This window comes from Barbus barbus (assembly GCF_936440315.1).
Source record: "Barbus barbus genome assembly, chromosome: 4".
Taxonomy (NCBI): Eukaryota; Metazoa; Chordata; class Actinopteri; order Cypriniformes; family Cyprinidae; genus Barbus; species Barbus barbus.
Window position 1 is genome coordinate 24,242,878 of NC_136732.1, and position 18,553 is coordinate 24,261,430.

An 18,553-nucleotide genomic window follows, 5' to 3' on the forward strand; every position below is an offset into this window, starting at 1 on the left:
ACAAACGCTTGATTGCAGTTGCTGCTGCTAAGGGTGGCCCAACCAGTTATTAGGTTTAGGGGGCAAGCACTTTTTCCCACAGGGCCATGTGGGTTTGGATTTTGTTTTCCCTTCATAATAAAGAACTTCATTCAAAAACTGCATGTTGTGTTTACTTGTGTTATCTTTGATTAATATTTAAATTTGTTTGATGATCTGAAACATTAAAGTGTGACAACATGCAAAAAAAAAAAAAAAAAAAAAAATATATATATATATATATATATATATATATATATATATAGAAAAGATTAAATGCACAAAAGTAAAACTGAAAACAATAATAGTCACACAAAGACCTGTTTGAAAAGTAAAAAATACTAATTAAAAAATAAAATTACAATGTAAAAGAACGCTTAATAGTTAAAAATGCTGTTTTATAATATATAACGATCTAAATCAAATCTACATTTAATAAATATACAGTCAAACCAAAAATTAAGATATATATATATATATATATATATTTTTTTTTTTTTTTTTTTTTTTTTTTACTAGCGGGTACAGGACACTATTTATATAAGTGAGGATAGCAAAATAAAGTAAACTGTGACATATTATACTCAAAAATTCTTCATACAATGGACTGCCAATAAAATTGATAAAATTTGGGACCAAATATTTGATTGACACTTGGACCTGACCAAGTTTTGTTACATATGTAGATATCTGTCTATTAAAGTTATTTGACATTATCAAGATGAATTTGTTCTGACACAGATAGACTCTTGAGTTCTTGCCATAGCCTATATTATTACCATTTTCTAAACTATAGCGAATAAACTGTGATAAGTTTAGACATTTTGAAGGTCTCTGAATATTTTTTGTTTGACTGATTCATTTGTGATCATCAAGATGAATTTGTTCTGAGTCTGGCAGTTTAACTAAACTATAGCGAATAAACTGTGACAATGGGGGAAATTTAGAAGGTGTCTGAATAATTTTTGGTTTGACCGTATATCAGGCTACATTTTTAAATTATTATTATTATTATTATTATTATTACAATACTGGAGTCCTAACGCGCCATCTTGTGGTGTGATATTTGGTCAACTGTGAAAAAATGAAACATGAATCATTGATTATTCCCCCTTTTATTACAAACCAATATCCGCATATCGCGTCCGTTTCAGATTGAGAGACCCTTGCGATGCATCTCAGATAAATAACGTTAGTGATGAATCTTTATTGTGACTCGGGAAGAACGACCCGGGTAAACGAATTAATTTGTTTCTGTTTCATATACCATTATAGTTTTGTATTGTTTGTTGTGTGATCAACGTTTGCACAAGTAGTAGATGTGTTAGGGAAGTAGCACGTAACATTTTAATTATATTTTGCTCAAATTAACGAAATTACTCGAAAAAAGATTCGTTCATTTTGCTGAACGAGACTCAAAGATCCGAGTCCGAATTAAGAACGTGCTCTGCCTGCGTTCCACTGACGTTACCGTGACGCAATGACGTAATGTCGTCATCTTACCGGAAGCTGAAGAGGGAAATCAGTCGCGTTGGCATTCCTCTGTCAGCCGACGCTCGAGCGCTGGAGACACCGACTTCAGGAACAGGACATGATAAGGTAGACACTTCATGACATTTTTTATTTAATCAGCGATCATTAGACACACCGTGTTCGATGGGACGCTAATGAAATGCAAGGCTTTATCATTTAAACAGTCTGTTATCATCTCCCGGTACAGCCAAAACGCCTTTGATCGATCGATAACGTTATATGTCGCTGAGAATTTAAACCGCAGGTGATTGAGTTTTGATGCTAATTATTTATTTGATATTGACTTTCATTTGTAAATGTTGGAGACATCCGCTGGCCTCCTGGGAGAAACATAAACCTAAAATAGCTAACTATTTAAATACAGATTTATTCGATAACGAATCGTTTTGGTATCAGTGAACTGTTTAGCTAATAATTTCATCCTCCATGATTTATTATTATTTTTAATTGAATGATGACCGCTAGTGTCTTCTGGTTTGGTCATCTGACATCATTGGTCTTAGCATCTCTACACAGATATTTATTATACTTACACGAACACCCTGTTTGTATTATTCATTCTGTTGTCCGTTATCTTGCGCTATAACATTAATGATAAATACTAACGCCTTGCACTTCTATACAGAAATAAATAACTGAAAGTTAAATGTATGGCAACTATGTGTTCTGTTTGCATTTTGTGACATTAGTTTGTCGTCTGAGACCATTTCTGTCGTCCTATCCAAAACGTATTGTAAATAAAAACACTTCTTTGCATGAAGCTGACTGTAAGTATAACTATATGGACACTACTTGCAAGCAGGTTAGATAACTCAATGGTTGCGCGGATCTCGTCCCCTAATCTTTGAGGGTATGTCACATGTTTATAGTGGATTACTCCGCAGGAAGGTGTGTGCTTGTGATTCTGGAAATAATGTCATCCGTGGAAACACAAATCTGGCCTTTCCTCTGAACCTCTGAGTGTGGTTATTACTGGCAAAGAGTGCAGGTTGTGGAAAGCATTGCGTTAGACAGGAACCATCCCCCTGTCCTGTGGTGCGGGACAGGCACTCTGGCCGGACAGATGGCCTCACTGTCAGGAGTCAGTTTGGGAGGGGTGAGGATCGGCGTGGTGGCTTAAGACATTATAAATGACCACAATTGAAATGACATCAGTTTTGACAGCCCTCAGGAGAGCAAGTCCCTTTGAACCCCATTCAGCTCCAGAGTAGAAAACCACTGCTGGCCTGTGTTTGATGGCTTTATTATTATGTACACCTGTGATTTTTGTGTGTTACTTTAGCACATGTTGTTTCTTTACATTAGAGCGTGATCTGTAGTTATTTTTGTTCATCTTTAGTTCAAATCGGTACTTTTAATTTCCTACTTAATCTGTTTTTTAATATTGATCCCGCCGATAAATGCCTCAGTTTATTGGGTCTTTGAAGAAAAGTACCTAACATGAGTATTTCACAACTCCAAACATCTTTTGCCCTTTTTAATTATTTGACTTTGTGCTTTTACATTACACTTATTCTCAATTAAAAATGGCATTTTAAACACAGATTTGACGTAATACATAGTTTAATATTGTGACATTCAAATCAAATAAATGATTTCTTAATGTACAGGATAAATATTTTAAGTATGATCACTGAACAAATCTTAATTCAGACATTTCAGACCTGAGATAAATATGGAAATATGACAAGCAAACTGGCAATAATGAGGGTGCTATAGGTGATTTAATTTTATTTTCTATTTAAATGGGTAATTTGGTTTGGAAATCCCTCATAGTCATTTAAAGCAGGAATCTAGGAGTGCTGGGACACAACATGTGACACTCCTGAGAATCCGGGAAAGAATCAGGGGAATTGCGGAGATGTCTGGAATATTTCTGACTGATTTAGAAGCGAACAGGTTTGTCTGTTGCAGGTTGGGTTGCTAATAGAGACCTTGTTTTGAATGCAACTGATGGCTTCAGCTTACAGCTCTTCATCATATCAGATCTAATGAGCGATTGCATGCAAAAAGACCTATGATAGAAATTAATTGAGTGAAAGTTTCAGAAAAACACTGGATCTCTGTGCTGCTGGTCAAACAAATGATGGATGAGGAATGTTAATGAGAGAGGTCATTTTCAGACACGCGTGAGTTATAGAGGCACAAATGTCCAAGTGTGCTTGGTGTTTTAAAAGGACAATATCTGTGGCCTTTAATCTAATTCTGAGCAAGCTCAAATGTATGGAAGGACTACTCTGTTGTCCTTTTGTGATAAATGGCTGCACGTTTGATCTCTTAAAGGCTTATAATCTAACGGAAAATGTTGTCTCTTACTGGCATGTTATTCCAATTATGTTCTTTCTTCTGTGAAACACAAAATGAGCTCTTAAACTATGATTTAAGCATAAAATGACTGATGATATTTTTGGGAGAACTGTTTCTTTAACCATTTTAAGAGAGAAATCAAGTGAAATCAGACAGTCGTGTTATGGAAGGGACCGTTCATCCCGAAATTGATTATTCCTTTACTCACCCTCATGTTGTTCCAATTTCCAAAGCCATTAGACTTTCATTAATCTTCAAAACACAAATACAAAAGACATTATTAATTCAGCCCGAAATATTTCTGTCCCACCAACAAAGGTCCACTGATGCAAAATTTAGAAGCATCAAATGTAATCCATATAAATCCAGTCGTTTAATTTGAAGATTCAAGACAGACACAATTTAAATACATTTTGTTCATCGTATAAAGCGATTGTGTCTTTTCTGAAGACTTAGTTGAAACCGCTCAGTTCATATGGATTATTTTTACAATATCTTTGTAAACATTTTTAAGCCTCCCAAGTTTTGGTGGAATGGGCTTTCAGGAGAGGGACAGTAAAATCTCTCAGGGTTTGTAAAAATATCTTCATTTGTGTTTCTAAGTTGAATAAAAGTCATACAGGTTTGGAACAACATGAGGCTGACTCTTGTAAATGTTGACAGAATATACATTTTTGGGTGAACTAATTCTTTAATGCTCTTTCCCCGTATGACGAGAATGAAATTAGTCTTGTGTAAAAATCCCCCCAAAAATGAGTGAATGCTGATACCTGTAGAACTGTGAGCTTGTAAAGGATGAAGTAAGTCATGTGAGCCTGGGAGAAAGCCAAATGAACAAAGTGTTATTGGATGTGTGTCAAATGAGGACACACGCCATTGGCCCTCAGCCTGTGATCTGTTTGTGGGGTTGTACTGGGACAAAACTACAGTAGGAGGTGCAAATGAACAAGCTCGGTGTGTCTCTCAGGACTGCTCTAATTCCCATCTGCTTCCACAGGTCTCCACCATGGACACAGAGATGATGTCCAAATTCTCCTCGAAAGACGAGGAAATCGATTACTGGAAGTGCTTGTCTCTCAAATACAAGAAGAGGTAGGCCGAAGTCATTAACTACTAAATATAGCAAGCAGCTGAGCTTTTTACAACAGTGTGCAGTTTATCTTCACCATTTATGTTCAGACAAACAATGCTGATTGGCTTTTAAAAACCTGGCCACAGTATTTTAGTTAAACTTTGGCTAGCTGAGACAATAATTGCTGTTTCTGTGTTCATACCTACAATCACAAGCCCCGCGGGTGATGAGTGGCTGTAAATATGACTGCAGCACTTTTTGTCTGGAAACATTGAGAAAATGCCACAAAATGCCACAACACACAGGGAGCCTTTACCTGCCCTTGACAAAATAGACCCTCTATTACCTGATAAGACCCTCTATTACCTGATAAGATGCTCCAGCTGTTGTGTTTAGTGTCTTGCAGTCTCTTTTATTAAAATCTGTCATGTTTGAAACATTATACTCTTAAAAATAAAGGTGCTTCAAGATGCCATAGAAGAACCTTTTTGTCTAAATGGTTCCATAAAGAACCTTTAACAGCTGAAGAACCTTTGTTTCACAAGTGGCAAAAAGAAGGTTCTTCTGATTATAAAAAGGTAAGAAAGAGAGGTTTCCTCTTCAGAACCTTTGACTGAATGGTACTTTGTGAAACCAAAAATGGTTCTTCTATGGCATCGCTGTGACGAACCTTGTTAGCACGTTTGTTTTTAAGAGTGTATGTTGTGCTGCTGGTTACGTTGTAGGTAGGCTTTGTCTTTTTAAAGTTTCAGTTGGTTTATGTGGTTATTTTGTGTAGTTTCAGACTCAAAATGCTAGAATGTGAATCGTCTGCGTAACCGTCTCTATTCTAAAGCTCAGGCCATGTTTGACTTGATCAAAAGTGGAATGAGGGTGTCTCTGATCTAAAACAGAGCTCACAGTTGGTGCTGGAGCTAATGCTGACCGTGTGTCTGCTGGTGGTCTCTGTCTGTGCCGCTCTGAACTCCTACACAGTTTCAGCACATGCTCCTCCTGAGCTGTGGTTTTACTGCCCCAGAGCGTTGGTGGAGCACAGGAAGATCTCAAATCCCAGGAATTTCCTGCTGAGGAAGGAGCAAAACATTCTTTTCTGGAAATAGTCACACAAATGAGCCCCTTTAACCCACTTGATAGAACATGCAGTCTTAAAGACGTAAGCAACCACTCGCATTTACATTAGGAAAAGGTCAAAACATAGTTTTATACATTCAAACATTTGGAGTCAGTAAGATTTTGTTATTGTGAAAGGCCTCTTGTGTTCACTAAGGCTGCATGTATTTGATCGAAAATAGTTAAAAAAAATACTATAAGGAACATTGTGAAATACCATTGCAATTTAAAATGGCTGTTTTCTATTTTACATTTTCATTCATTCCTGTGATGCAAAGCTGACGTTTCTGTATCATTACTCCAGACTTCAGTGTCACATGATCCTTCAGAAATCATTTCAATATGCAGATTTTTTTAAGAGGCTCCTTCAATGAATAGAGCGTCACTGTACAGCATTTATTTGAAATAGACATCTTTGTATCATTATAAATGTCTTTGTCACTTTTGACCAATTTAACTCTTCCTTTAAGATTGAGTAATAATAAAAAAAAATGTATCTCATTAAGGACTATAAATGTGCTTTTGAGCAGCTTCCTGTTGTCGAGGGAGTGTTGTCATGATTTATGCTGAGGAGGCAGGCCCGCACAGGTTCCCTCCGCACATGACGGAATGAGGCTGGGGGAAGTGACCAGGGTTAAAGGGACATGTCCTGTTTACCAGACCTTCGGAAACACTGTCTAAAAACAACCAAGACTATGCATTCAGTCTATTGAGCTCATTTCCTGCCGCCAGACTTCACTATTCATCTCAAGCCTGCCTCTGACCCCTGACCTTCAAGGGCTCAAATTGAACATTTGGTCAATCTTTTTCCATAACTTCACAATTTCTGACCATGAAGAGATGTTCCTGATAATCAGAAAGTGCTGAATTCTGCTATGTTGTTATTGTTGGACATGGTTAGGTAACAGGGTGTCCTATTTTAAATTGGTCTTAGGACCCACAGCCCTGAGTGACCGTAATTCATTATCTGCTATAGCACCAGCTGTCAAGGCCTAAATGCTTAGAGCATGTCAGCTCTTTTGTTGCAGTGCAGTTGTTGTGGTTATTGATATGTTTGCGTATCTGCAGTTATCATGACGCTCAGGAGGAGCTGCAGGAGTTCCAGGAGGGCAGTCGAGAGCTGGAGGCCGAGCTAGAGGCTCAGCTGGGGCAGGCCGAACACCGCATCCGAGACCTGCAGTCAGAGAACCAGAGGCTGAAGAGCGAGATGGACACACTCAAGGTAGGATAAGAGCTGAAATGTCTTTGCTCTTTTTAAATAACACAAAGCTCCCTCCTCAGGCCACCCAGACCATTTATGGAAAGTAAACTCTGAAAATGGGTCATTTAGAAATCTCACGATACCTCTCAAGCATGTCCAAGTCATATTTCATTCCAATATGAAAAGGAATAGAAAATTGTAATTTAGTCTATTTGGGATCATCTTTGTTTCAAATAAAGACTACTGTTCAAATGAATACTTTTATTCAGTAAGGATGCATTAAATTGATCAAAAGTGACCAGAAAGATAAGTGCAATGTTACGAAAAATTCTGTTTCAAATAAATCCATCAAAAAATCATAAGAAAATATATTGCTGTTTCCACAAAAAAATTAAGCAGCACAACTATTTTTAACACTGATAACAATGTTTCTTGAGCAGCGAGTCAGCGTATTAAAAGGATTTCTGAAGATCATGTGACAGTGAAGATTTGATTAATGGTTGCTGAAAATTCAGCTGACATCACAGAAATAAATGACGCTTTTAAAATATAAGTAATAAGAAAGTTATTTCAAATTGTAATTAATATTTCACAATATTACTGTGAATAATATTGTAAATATTACTATATTTTTATCAACTTTTTTTTTTTTTACATTGACACTTTTCAATGAAACACATTTACCACCCAAATTCTAATTACTGTAATGCCAAATATTTAATAAATATGACATTTTTCATGAGAATAGTGTGTCAGTGTCAGAAACTTAATAGGCTTTGTTTTATATACACAAATGATAGAATATATATTTTAGTTTAGATTATTTTAAGGTATAAATGTGACATGCTATTTGTCACGAGTATAAAAATGATACCTTATAAGGGTTAGCCAGTCATAACAGAGGTTATTTAAAATGGAAGCTTTACAGGTACATGGGGTCAAAGGTCATGTTTTAGGCACTAGTTCCCTGATGAGCATGAACGATATGTTGTGGACTGTAGGGAAATAAAATACTATAAAAGTGTACAGTTTGGCACAGCTATGGGTACAATAGCACTAATGGCAGAGGTACCGCCACACTCCTTTAATCTGCTGATTTATCTGTAAAGCATCAGCAGTGTAGCCGCTCTGTTCTGTGATGCAGCATTGCCCAGTGTGAGAGCTGTCAAGGGTCTCTGTTAATCCCAAGTGTGCTGTAATTGGATGTCAGGATGAAGAGGAAGAAAATAGAAGGCTAATGGCTCAAGCAGAAAATTTCACTTATAGCACAGTTGTCCCTCTAAGACCCTTACAGAAATATCTTTTTAATGGCTTGGCTTTAGGTAGACCCGGTAAAAGAGACTGTGATTTATATTTGTGCAATGTCTCCAAATTAAATTTGATCTCGTTGCTGTCCCAGAAAAAATGAGCACATTGTCAGAAAGACTAGCAAGACAAGTAGCCTTTGCCCACTGACCCTGCATTTGTTTTGAAGAATATGGGACACTCATTATTTTGCTTATTTGGAAGAAAAGAAATGAGGTGGATAAAGTAGGTTACCTACAAGAGAAGTCAGGAGGGTTGCTATGTGTACTGGTATTCCTCCTTTTCTTGCTCCTCATTAAAGGGGCAGTTCAATCAAAAATGAAGTCAAATGCAGGTAAAAAATATTAGTAAAAATCTTGTCACTATATTGTCTCACTGTGAGAAAAAAAATAATCCATTGCCATAAGTATTCAGATGGAATTGGTTTGAGCTTGACCCAAAACATCTCTAATTTGGATAGGCTTGGGCTCTCTGTAGTTATTAAGGTGGGGATGTCTGGATGTGGGCGTTACAGTAGGTCACGTGGTCTTGTTACGGCTTTGACTCTTACTTTTTAAATGTTTGGTACAGGAACACACAAGAAAAAATAGTCCTTTCTGAACAGGACTGTGCAATCCTCAGTAAAGAAATATGTAAAATGCAGTTTGATGATTTTTCAAGAAGTATTTATAGCTGATACATTTTCTCACCTGCCATTGGCAGAGAGTTCAGGTTGTTTCTGATGGTGACTCAGACTGTGTCTCCCCTGTGTCTCTGACTGCAGGAGAAACTGGAGCAGCAGTACGCTCAGAGCTATAAGCAGATCTCCATGCTGGAGGACGACCTGGTCCAAACTCGCGGAATCAAGGAGCAGCTGCACAAATATGTCAGGGAGCTGGAGCAGGCCAATGACGACCTGGAGAGAGCTAAGAGGTACACGACAAGATCGTTTTGTCATTCCAAACTAACTTGGCCCTGAGTTCCTGAATTGCTAGACTATGCAAAACTAGCCTATGTGTCACCAATGCCCAACAAACGCAGACCGAAATACATGGTGCAAGTGTTATGCTAAAGAGACTTTAACAGTTCAGCATGTTTTAAATGACGTTCTTGATTGTGCAGGGCCACTATCACATCTCTGGAGGACTTTGAACAGAGGCTAAACCAGGCGATAGAGCGGAACGCCTTCCTGGAGAGTGAACTGGACGAAAAGGAGTCTCTGCTGGTGTCTGTGCAGAGGCTGAAAGATGAAGCTAGAGGTAAACTTCATTTAATTTTACAGCATTGCCATTAAAGGAGTATAGTGGACAATCCCTCAGTTTTTCAATTTGACATGGTGCAGAGATTATGACTGACATTTGTTCACTATTATGGCATGTATGCGAGTGCAACGGCTTATTGAATGAGGCAGAAAAATGTACGGCATGACTTCAATTTGTCCTTTGGGAATTGATTGCGGTGTAGAAGTGGCCACTTCAATCTAAATAGGTGATTGTTTCATGAGAGAGACAAGTTAAAGAAGGGGAAGGATTGAAACTAGTCTAGCTTTTGGACAATACATGAGCACAAAAAGTGATGTGCACAGATAAATAAATAAGAAACCCTACAATATTCCTTAAAAAAAATAAGAATTGTCCATTTTGATTTCATGTTGACCATAAAAACCTTCAAAAAAAATTGGGGTGTGTACATTAACACATGTACAATGGAAGTCAAGCATTTTTTTTTTTGTTTGCATCACCCTGGTTCTCTCAACAAAAACCCAATAGAATTTTTCTTTTGGATTATTGCAGAAAATAAGCTCTGTAACCACCAAAAGCTTATGATTCTTACATGTTTTGTAAAGAACCACAATCTTCACAAAAGAACAAAACATTTAAGAATTTTGAAGCCTTAATAAAAATGGCTGTAAGCAAAACTACACCACAGTCACGCGACTTTGACGTCATCACAATTCAGCTTCAGGTAACTTTCACTCTTTATTTAAAAAACAATGTTTTTACTGAAACTTTTGAGTTGGTATGGTTTCCAAGAGCATGATTATAAACATAACAAGGCTGTATATGAGTTTACATGATGACGTTTAATGTCTCAACAACCTCTAATCCCATTTAGCCACTTATTAGCAGCCACCTTTTTCAAGACAAAAAAAAAAACACAAAAGAAAACAAGTGGGGTATTACAAATTTTGGAGAAGAATGCATGATGATAATATCTTGTTTGTGTGAACCACAGACTTTTTTTTTTTTTTTAGGCATTAACAAAAAACCTTTTGACCTCAGGGAGATGGACCGAAAATTCCCAAATGCTAAACTCATACCCAGGTTTTGGCCTAAAAAATACATGCATCCCTGCAGCACTCTGAAGAAGCACACTGCAGATGCTCTCAAGTTTAAGGACTGAACATAAAGCATTAAGTATGTGCAGGTTTATCAGTGTTAAATATGCATGTTCTTGTAGACCTGAGGCAAGAGTTGGCAGTTCGAGAGAGGACTTCAGATGTTGCCAGGATGTCGGCCCCCAGCTCTCCCACCCTAGACCTTGATAAGACAGACTCAGCAATGCAGGCCTCCCTGTCCCTCCCAGCTACACCTGTAGGGAAGAATATGGAGCATCCTTTAATTCCTTCTAAAGGTTTGTTATTTGTCATTTAGATTTTTTTATATATATTTAAATGGTGTAAATTAAAGTATTCAATAAATTTCTGCAATTTTGAGTATCATGTGTAATATATATCAGCATTTTGTGTATTGTATATTATCATTATATTGGTCACCTTGTTCTCTAATTATCATAACCACATTGGCCATTGAAACTCAATGCAATATTTTTCACTCACACTCTAACTGCCAGCAGTTACATCCATTTACCTTTTTATTTTCCTCTCTCTCCAAAGCATTGACCAATGGCTGTGGAAGCTCCCCCCTCACACCGTCTGCAAGGATCTCCGCTCTTAATATTGTTGGTGATCTTCTGCGGAAAGTTGGGGTAAATTCCTGAATGACTGTGAAACTGGCCCTACATGTTTCACTTTAACACTTTGAAAAGAACTACTTGTGATCTCTTATCAGAATGGACTCTAACTAAAACTAGATGCACATGCTAATGGAAAAACATGGGATGTCTCTTTTTATGCAGGCTCTTGAGTCTAAACTAGCTGCCTGTAGGAACTTTGCCAAGGACCAGGCAGCAAGGAAAAATTACGCAACAGGAAATGGAAGCCTCATCAACAGCAACGCAACCAAGTTCTCTCATTCGCTCCACACTACGTATTTTGACAAGACGTAAGTGCTTGGCTATCTATTGTCTGCTCACCAGGCCCACACAACTGCACAGCTTTCTGTGGAGATTTGAACATTTCTTTATTAAAGCAATTAAGTATTTAATAAATATGAGTTCTTATGTAATCGGTGGTGTTATTAATATTACAGATTATTAAATATTTTGGCCTATTAGATTGTTTTTAACCAAAAATAATACGTACTCTCAACTCTAACCTTATTTTGCCATCGTTGCACACTTTTTGTATAATAGCTACTCATTGTTTAATAGCAGCTTTACAGAAAATCATGTTAATGTTTATATTATCTTAAAGGGATAGTTCACCCAAAAATTAAGTTTGTCATTTACTCACCCTCAAGAAGTTCTAGACCTATACTTGTTTCTTTCTTCTGTTGAACAGAAAATATATTTTGAAGCATTATTGTAACCTAACAGTTGGCTGTAGCCTTTGATTTCCACAGTATGAAAAAAATACCATGGAAGTCAATGGCTACCAGCAGCAGTTTGGTTACATTATTCATAATATCTTTTGTTTAGCAGAAGAAAGAAAATCATACTGATTTGAAACAACTTTAGGGTGAATAAATGAGAATTTAAATTTTTGAGTGAACTATCGCTCCAATATCTTCATGCCATGTGGTTTCATTAAGCAAATTACATCTGAGCGATTAAAAATAAGGTTTACATTTTGCAACAATATACAGTCTATATATTATTTATTTATTTAGTCATTTAGCAGATAAATGAATAAATATATTATCACTCACACTAGTGCGTTTGTTTTAAAAACTTACGCATGTCACGCGACCATTCATGCAAGTACAACCTGGTGCTGCATCCCAATTCGCCTACTATGCCCTAAAAGTATGTACTCTTTTTTTTTTTTTATGAAGAAAAAGTACATACTTTTGAGTATGTAGCAGAATACAGGGTGTCCGCGGGTCCTGAAAAAGTCTTAAAATGTTTTAAATTCAGATTCAATGGGTCTTAAATATTTTTGGTCAGATTACTGCTAAAATATCTCTTTCAGTCTGATAGACCCAGTGACTGTTTACAGTCATTTGGACAGACCGAAGACTTTTCTTTTTTTTTTTTTTTTCTTCCCCCAGAGAATCGTCAGAGAATTGCAGAAGCAGAATACAGGTCGAACTAAAAAATATTTTGCTGAATATTTCACGATTGCAAATGTCACATTGATTTTAGTTCAATAAACAAGTAGTCAACTGTTTATTACGTTACTTACATTTTAGACACAATGGCTGCGTCCGAAATCCCATACATAAATCCCATTCCCTACTATATAGTATGCGAAAAACAGTATGCGAGTAGTATGTCCGAATTCATAGTATTCGAAAAACAGTAGGCGAGAAGTACCCGGATGACCTACTACTTCCGCCCAAATTCTGTAGTAGGCATACGATGGACACTTTACTATCCCATGAGGCCACGGGAGAAGAGGCGTCATATTCGAAAAATGGCGGAAAGCGGCGACACGGCTGTTTTCAAGTGCAAGTACCTCAGGGAAAAACGTTGTTTATTGTGGTTAAATTGCACTTGTTTAAAATAATCAAAGTAAACGGCTGACTCATTAAAGTTTAAACGTTGTAAAACGATGAGATGACTTGATGAACATGGCGGATGTAGTACGTCCGAACTCCATTCATACTATATAGAACGTACTTTTTTAACGGTCGAGAAGTACGTTTGAATTCAAATGTAGTACCTACACAAGTAGTATGCGATTTCGGACGCAGCCAATATTTACTGTTTTGTTCTATTTCGCCAACGAAAATAGTTCCAAACAAAGTTGACTCCCTCATTAAGTGACTTACCGCCACCTACTGGTGGTTCAGTACGTTTAAAAATATGCATTTCCCCCACCAACATTTATTATTTGTATATCCAAAAATGTATTTAAAATATTAATCTCATAACATAATTTATTGCAGTTAAGACCTAAACCCATTATGGGTTTAGGTCTTAAATTTAATTTAAGGTGGTATTAAAAAGGTCTTAAAAAGGCTTAAATTTAACTTGTTCATACCAGCAGAAACCCTGAGAATAGTAGGCAAGCTTTGGGATATACTACTTCATCATTGCTGCGTTATTAACGGACGCTCGTTTGCTTAGTTACGTGCATCCTGTAACTGTTTAAACTGCCCTGTCAATCATCTTGTCACAGTTAACATCATCCACATTTCGAGATCTCTGCTCATGTGTTTGCATAATGATGCATTTCAAAGTTAATGACCAAACGTATCTTCATAAAAGTTCACAGTGTTGCTGCAGATGAAATATAACGTGGATAACGTTAAATAAATATTTTTCATCAGGTTAGACTCAAATCCCTTTCTCTACCTGTCCGTCGGGCGCGTATATCCGCCATGTTTGTAGTTTTTTAACACTATGCGTGTTTGTAGTTCTAATCTGATCCTCATCCACCGCGCAATGTGTTATGGGCAATATTAGCCGTGTGCATGGATCTGCACTTTGAATTGACCATATGCACGGAGCGCTATTTAGAACTTCCGGATAAAAATAAGCCAGCTCGTAATCTTCCAGTGAAGCTATATAGTGCTATATATAGGTGGAGACTCTCACAGAAACATCTCCTGCCTCATTCTTATCCGAAACTGAGAAACAAAATAACTGCAACACCATAAATAATAGCAGAATTAACATACTATTTTATGTTATTAAAGAACATATAAATTTATATGTAGAGTCTGGTAGCTAATCCCAGAAAATTATACTCAGACATGTAACTGTACATTAATGCTGACAAATAAACACTATTGTAACTGTTTAGGCAGTTAGGCTAATCTCTTAAATGACATCATAATGGTATTCTCCATAATCAACATCTTACCTTCAGCCATGAACACGTTTAAAATCTTCAAAAATTTTACAGCCTTTATTATTTCTCAACTGTGCAGTAAAATTCACTTTATTAAAGGTTCACTTTTCATTCATTTTAGCCTGCTTCTTCTTTTTATATTTTAGACATCCATCAATTAGTGAGGAAAAAAAATAATGAAAACTTGCCGCGCTGGTGAAAACAACACGAGACCGTGCTACCACAATTGTCAAGAGCGGCTCGACAGTGTTTAGAGTCCCGCAGTTGGTACATCAATTAAAGTGCATTCAATATTTTGAAATGTTTAGATTTAATTTAATAACTACATGTTTAAGTTTTATCCAACACAGACTTGTTGCTGCTGTAGTTTTGTTAGTCTGAATTGTAGCTCTATTTTGACATCAGCTCGTCAGATGATTCATTCTGTTGCCACTGTCAATCATAGCAGTGACTCGCGGCATGATTTAACGGATTCACTCACTTAAATTTAACATTCGTGTTTGTCATCCCTGAAACGCTATACGTGGACGTTTGGTCCTCTCAGACAAACAAAACTTTTCTCCAAATTGTGAATGGATAATGTAGAGAAACCGAGCAAAGGGCGTTCCCTTATGGCACAGTACAGTTGACCGGAAATGACTGAGCTGGCTTATCCAAAACCAGGAAGTAATCGCGCATATGGTCAATTTTAACCGGAAGTAGTAGACCATCCGGGAATCTTTGGCATACTTTTTTAAACATACTTTGATATGGGACATACTAATTCTATTTTCGAATACTATTTAGGACGGATAGTATGCGAATTGGGACTCAGCAATAGACACACACAGACGCCCTATTCAGCGGCTCCAGGCACGTAGATGCGGCCGCCATCTTGGAACAGTATATTTGACGTCATTCACCATACTGTAGGTTCGCACAGACCCGTTGAGCCGTTCTGTGCATGATTGTGGCATCTTTCGAATATTCCGTGATTACTATGGTGAATGAAGTCAAGTTTACTGCTGCAATATGGCGGATGGCTTAGTAAAGCGGCCCATAGAAACTGTCGCTAATATGGCATCTACGTATATCTATGGGTACAACTATAGATATGTGTATGTAGGTTCCCTATTATTTAAATGGCGGACGCATCTACGTGCTTGGAGCGATCAAATGAGGAATCTACCCATACATTTCTATGGGTACAACAATGAGCATGATGTTATTGTTTAGACGGTCGTCAAGGATACACAGAGCAAATGTGGGCAGTAACCCCATAGTTTTCAAGTCTCCGTTTTGGTTCGTTTACACTGAAACGCTGCAGACCCCATTTCAGATTGAAAACTCCGGGGTTGCCCCGGAGTTTTCAAACTAAAACAGGGTCTGCAGCGTTTCCAAAAGTCTCCGTTTTCGACCTTGAAAACGCTGGAGTAGTGTAAACGATAGGCGTAACCGTAGCAAAAGTTGAGTGTTTTAAAACGAAAATGCACTAGTGTAAACGGGGCCTAAGCAAGTGTACTAAATGTATTAGGGCTGAACGATTCATTCTGCATTTGCGGTAATATCGCGATATGAAAACACGTTTTTTCAAATTTCCTATCATAAAATCAAAACTTCAGTTTTTATTAGTAATATGCATTGCTAAGAACTTCATTTGTTCAACTTTAAAGGCGATTTTCTCAATATTTTCATTTTTTGCACCCTCCGATTCCAGATATTCAAATAGTTGTATCTCAGCCACATATTGTGTTATCCTAACATCCCATACATCAATGGACGGCTTATTTATTCAGAAAGATTGACACTTAAGACTGGTTTTGTGGTCCAGGGTCACATATAGTAGGTATTGCTTTACATGAGTATACTGTACTCAAGAAATTTCACATACTGTGTATCCAGGTAAGCTTGGAGATACTTATAGTAGTTGTATAATTAATTCAGGTTAATAATTTATGTGGTGATACTGGGACTTGACCTGTACTTGACTGGGACTTGACCTTGACATGTGAGTTTTTGTCCAATAACAATTTGGTGCAGTGAAAAGCCTAGTTACTATTTGCTGATGTGCATCACTGACATGGTTAAGTGACCAGGTAAAACCTTTTGATCATATCACCCAACCCCAAGCAGTTTAACTGAAGATTTATAATGCTTGTTCATAACACATTGTTCACAGTTTGTTAATATATATTGCTCATCTCTTTTCCTCACAGGAATATGAATGGCCTGGATCCCGGTTCCCTGACAGCCATGGCTTCCCCACGGACCGTGTCTCCTCCCGGCATGCTCCCTCTCAGCGTGTGAGAGACTTTCCCAGCGACCTCCACACAGGCTCAGACACTATGTGGAAACAGAGAGGACACTCGAGAGATTGTGTGTGTGTGTGTGTGAGAGACTGAGATGACGTGCCTCGAGCGTGTCTGACAGATTCATGTCAGGCGTGAGGGTCCGTTCCTGTGAGCGCAAGCTTCAGTTGACCTCTGTTCTCACGAGGTCTCACCTAAAGCCAGCAAAATGACAAAGGTCTGAGTCAGGCCACAGCTTCTGTGTGTGTGTGTGTTTCAGTGTGTCGCACAATTTAAAAGTTGAAGGGATTTTCTATTGAGGTGAACGTCACTGTATTGCTTGATGCAAATGCGTGTGTGTGATCTGAGGTAGATCTGAACGTCCCCTCAGTCTTGATTTACACGTTCACTGTTTTCAGCTTCAGTAAAGGATCTAAATGTGGAGGTCAGCAGATGATTTTACTGGAATGAATGCCAAGAAAACTTGTTCAATAGCATGGAAACATCACCTAACTTTTAAAAGCACTCTAATGAATTATTAACCCTGTTACATCAGCTGACTGGTCACCAGTTTGCATGATGCAACCACTATTTTAGGGCTTCAAAAGGTTTGTATGTATGTTTCTGAAACTGCACTTCAAAACCTCACAGTTAAGTGATGTTTGCTGTGTAGATTCACGAGTCGCAGTGGTCATGATGCAAACCACAAATACTGTTTCACTTGTGTGACTGCTTTGACTGTCTCTGTGCGGTGTGACCTTCCTCACAGAACTTGTCAGTGCTTGAATGAACCTCATTTCTTTCCCATGTGCCTCTGCTGGATCTACCGGTGAGTTTAGTATTCACAGTTTATTTATTTCACTTGTGGAACTGAAGCCAACTTTTGTCTATTACAGTGTTTAAGTTCAGGTCATTTACGCCAATTTTTAACATCAAGGATAGGAGCACTTGTTAGTGTTAATTTCTCTCTTTGAGTCTTTGATTTCACAGTTGTCACCCACATTGTTGGCCGTTTTGTTATATCTCTTGTATATAGATTTGTAAATATAGCAGTGATGCCCTGTCTGTAGATACTAAAATTGGGCTGATGTACTGTTTAATTTATTTGAGAATCTTTATGGCATGTTTTGACACAATGAGTGAATTTTACATACTGTGCATTTGGTTTAAAAACATATGTGCAAATAAATAAAGGGAAAAAATGGGCATGGAGTTCCTTTTTTTTTTTTTTTTTTTTTTTTTTTTTTCAACATTGGTCATGAAACTCATTTTAGATTGTGCTTTACTCACAAAATATAAATATATATTTTTAATAGAGAAATGTATTTATAACTATATGTTTAGGGTTGTTTAAATTATTTAATATAGTATTTACAATATATTTATTGTAACATTGTTAAAAGAACTATAAGTTTTGTAACACTTACACTAACACTACAGTAAGGTTCATTAGTTAACATGAACTAAGAATGAACAATAGCTCTACAGCATTTAATAATAATAATTCATTACATTTATATAGCGCTTTTCTGCTTTTCTAAGCACTCAAAGCGCTCTACATTGTGAGGGGTGGTGTCTCCTCGTCCATTTATTAATCTTAATGTTAATATCAAGTTTTGTTT

At 37.3% G+C, this 18,553-nt stretch overlaps 1 protein-coding gene across 1 annotated transcript; it reads left to right on the forward strand.

Moving 5' to 3' along the window:
* Positions 1 to 1,520: 1,520 nt before the first annotated feature.
* LOC306862631 (nuclear distribution protein nudE-like 1-B) lies at positions 1,521 to 18,137 on the forward strand. Its single transcript, XM_079405539.1, has 9 exons — positions 1,521 to 1,617; positions 4,856 to 4,950; positions 7,109 to 7,262; positions 9,310 to 9,458; positions 9,648 to 9,784; positions 10,986 to 11,159; positions 11,422 to 11,513; positions 11,664 to 11,809; positions 16,860 to 18,137. The coding sequence occupies exons 2-9, from the start codon at positions 4,865 to 4,867 to the stop codon at positions 16,948 to 16,950; spliced, it is 1,029 nt and encodes a 342-aa protein (XP_079261665.1). The 5' UTR covers positions 1,521 to 1,617; positions 4,856 to 4,864; the 3' UTR covers positions 16,951 to 18,137.
* The last annotated feature ends 416 nt before the right edge of the window (positions 18,138 to 18,553 follow it).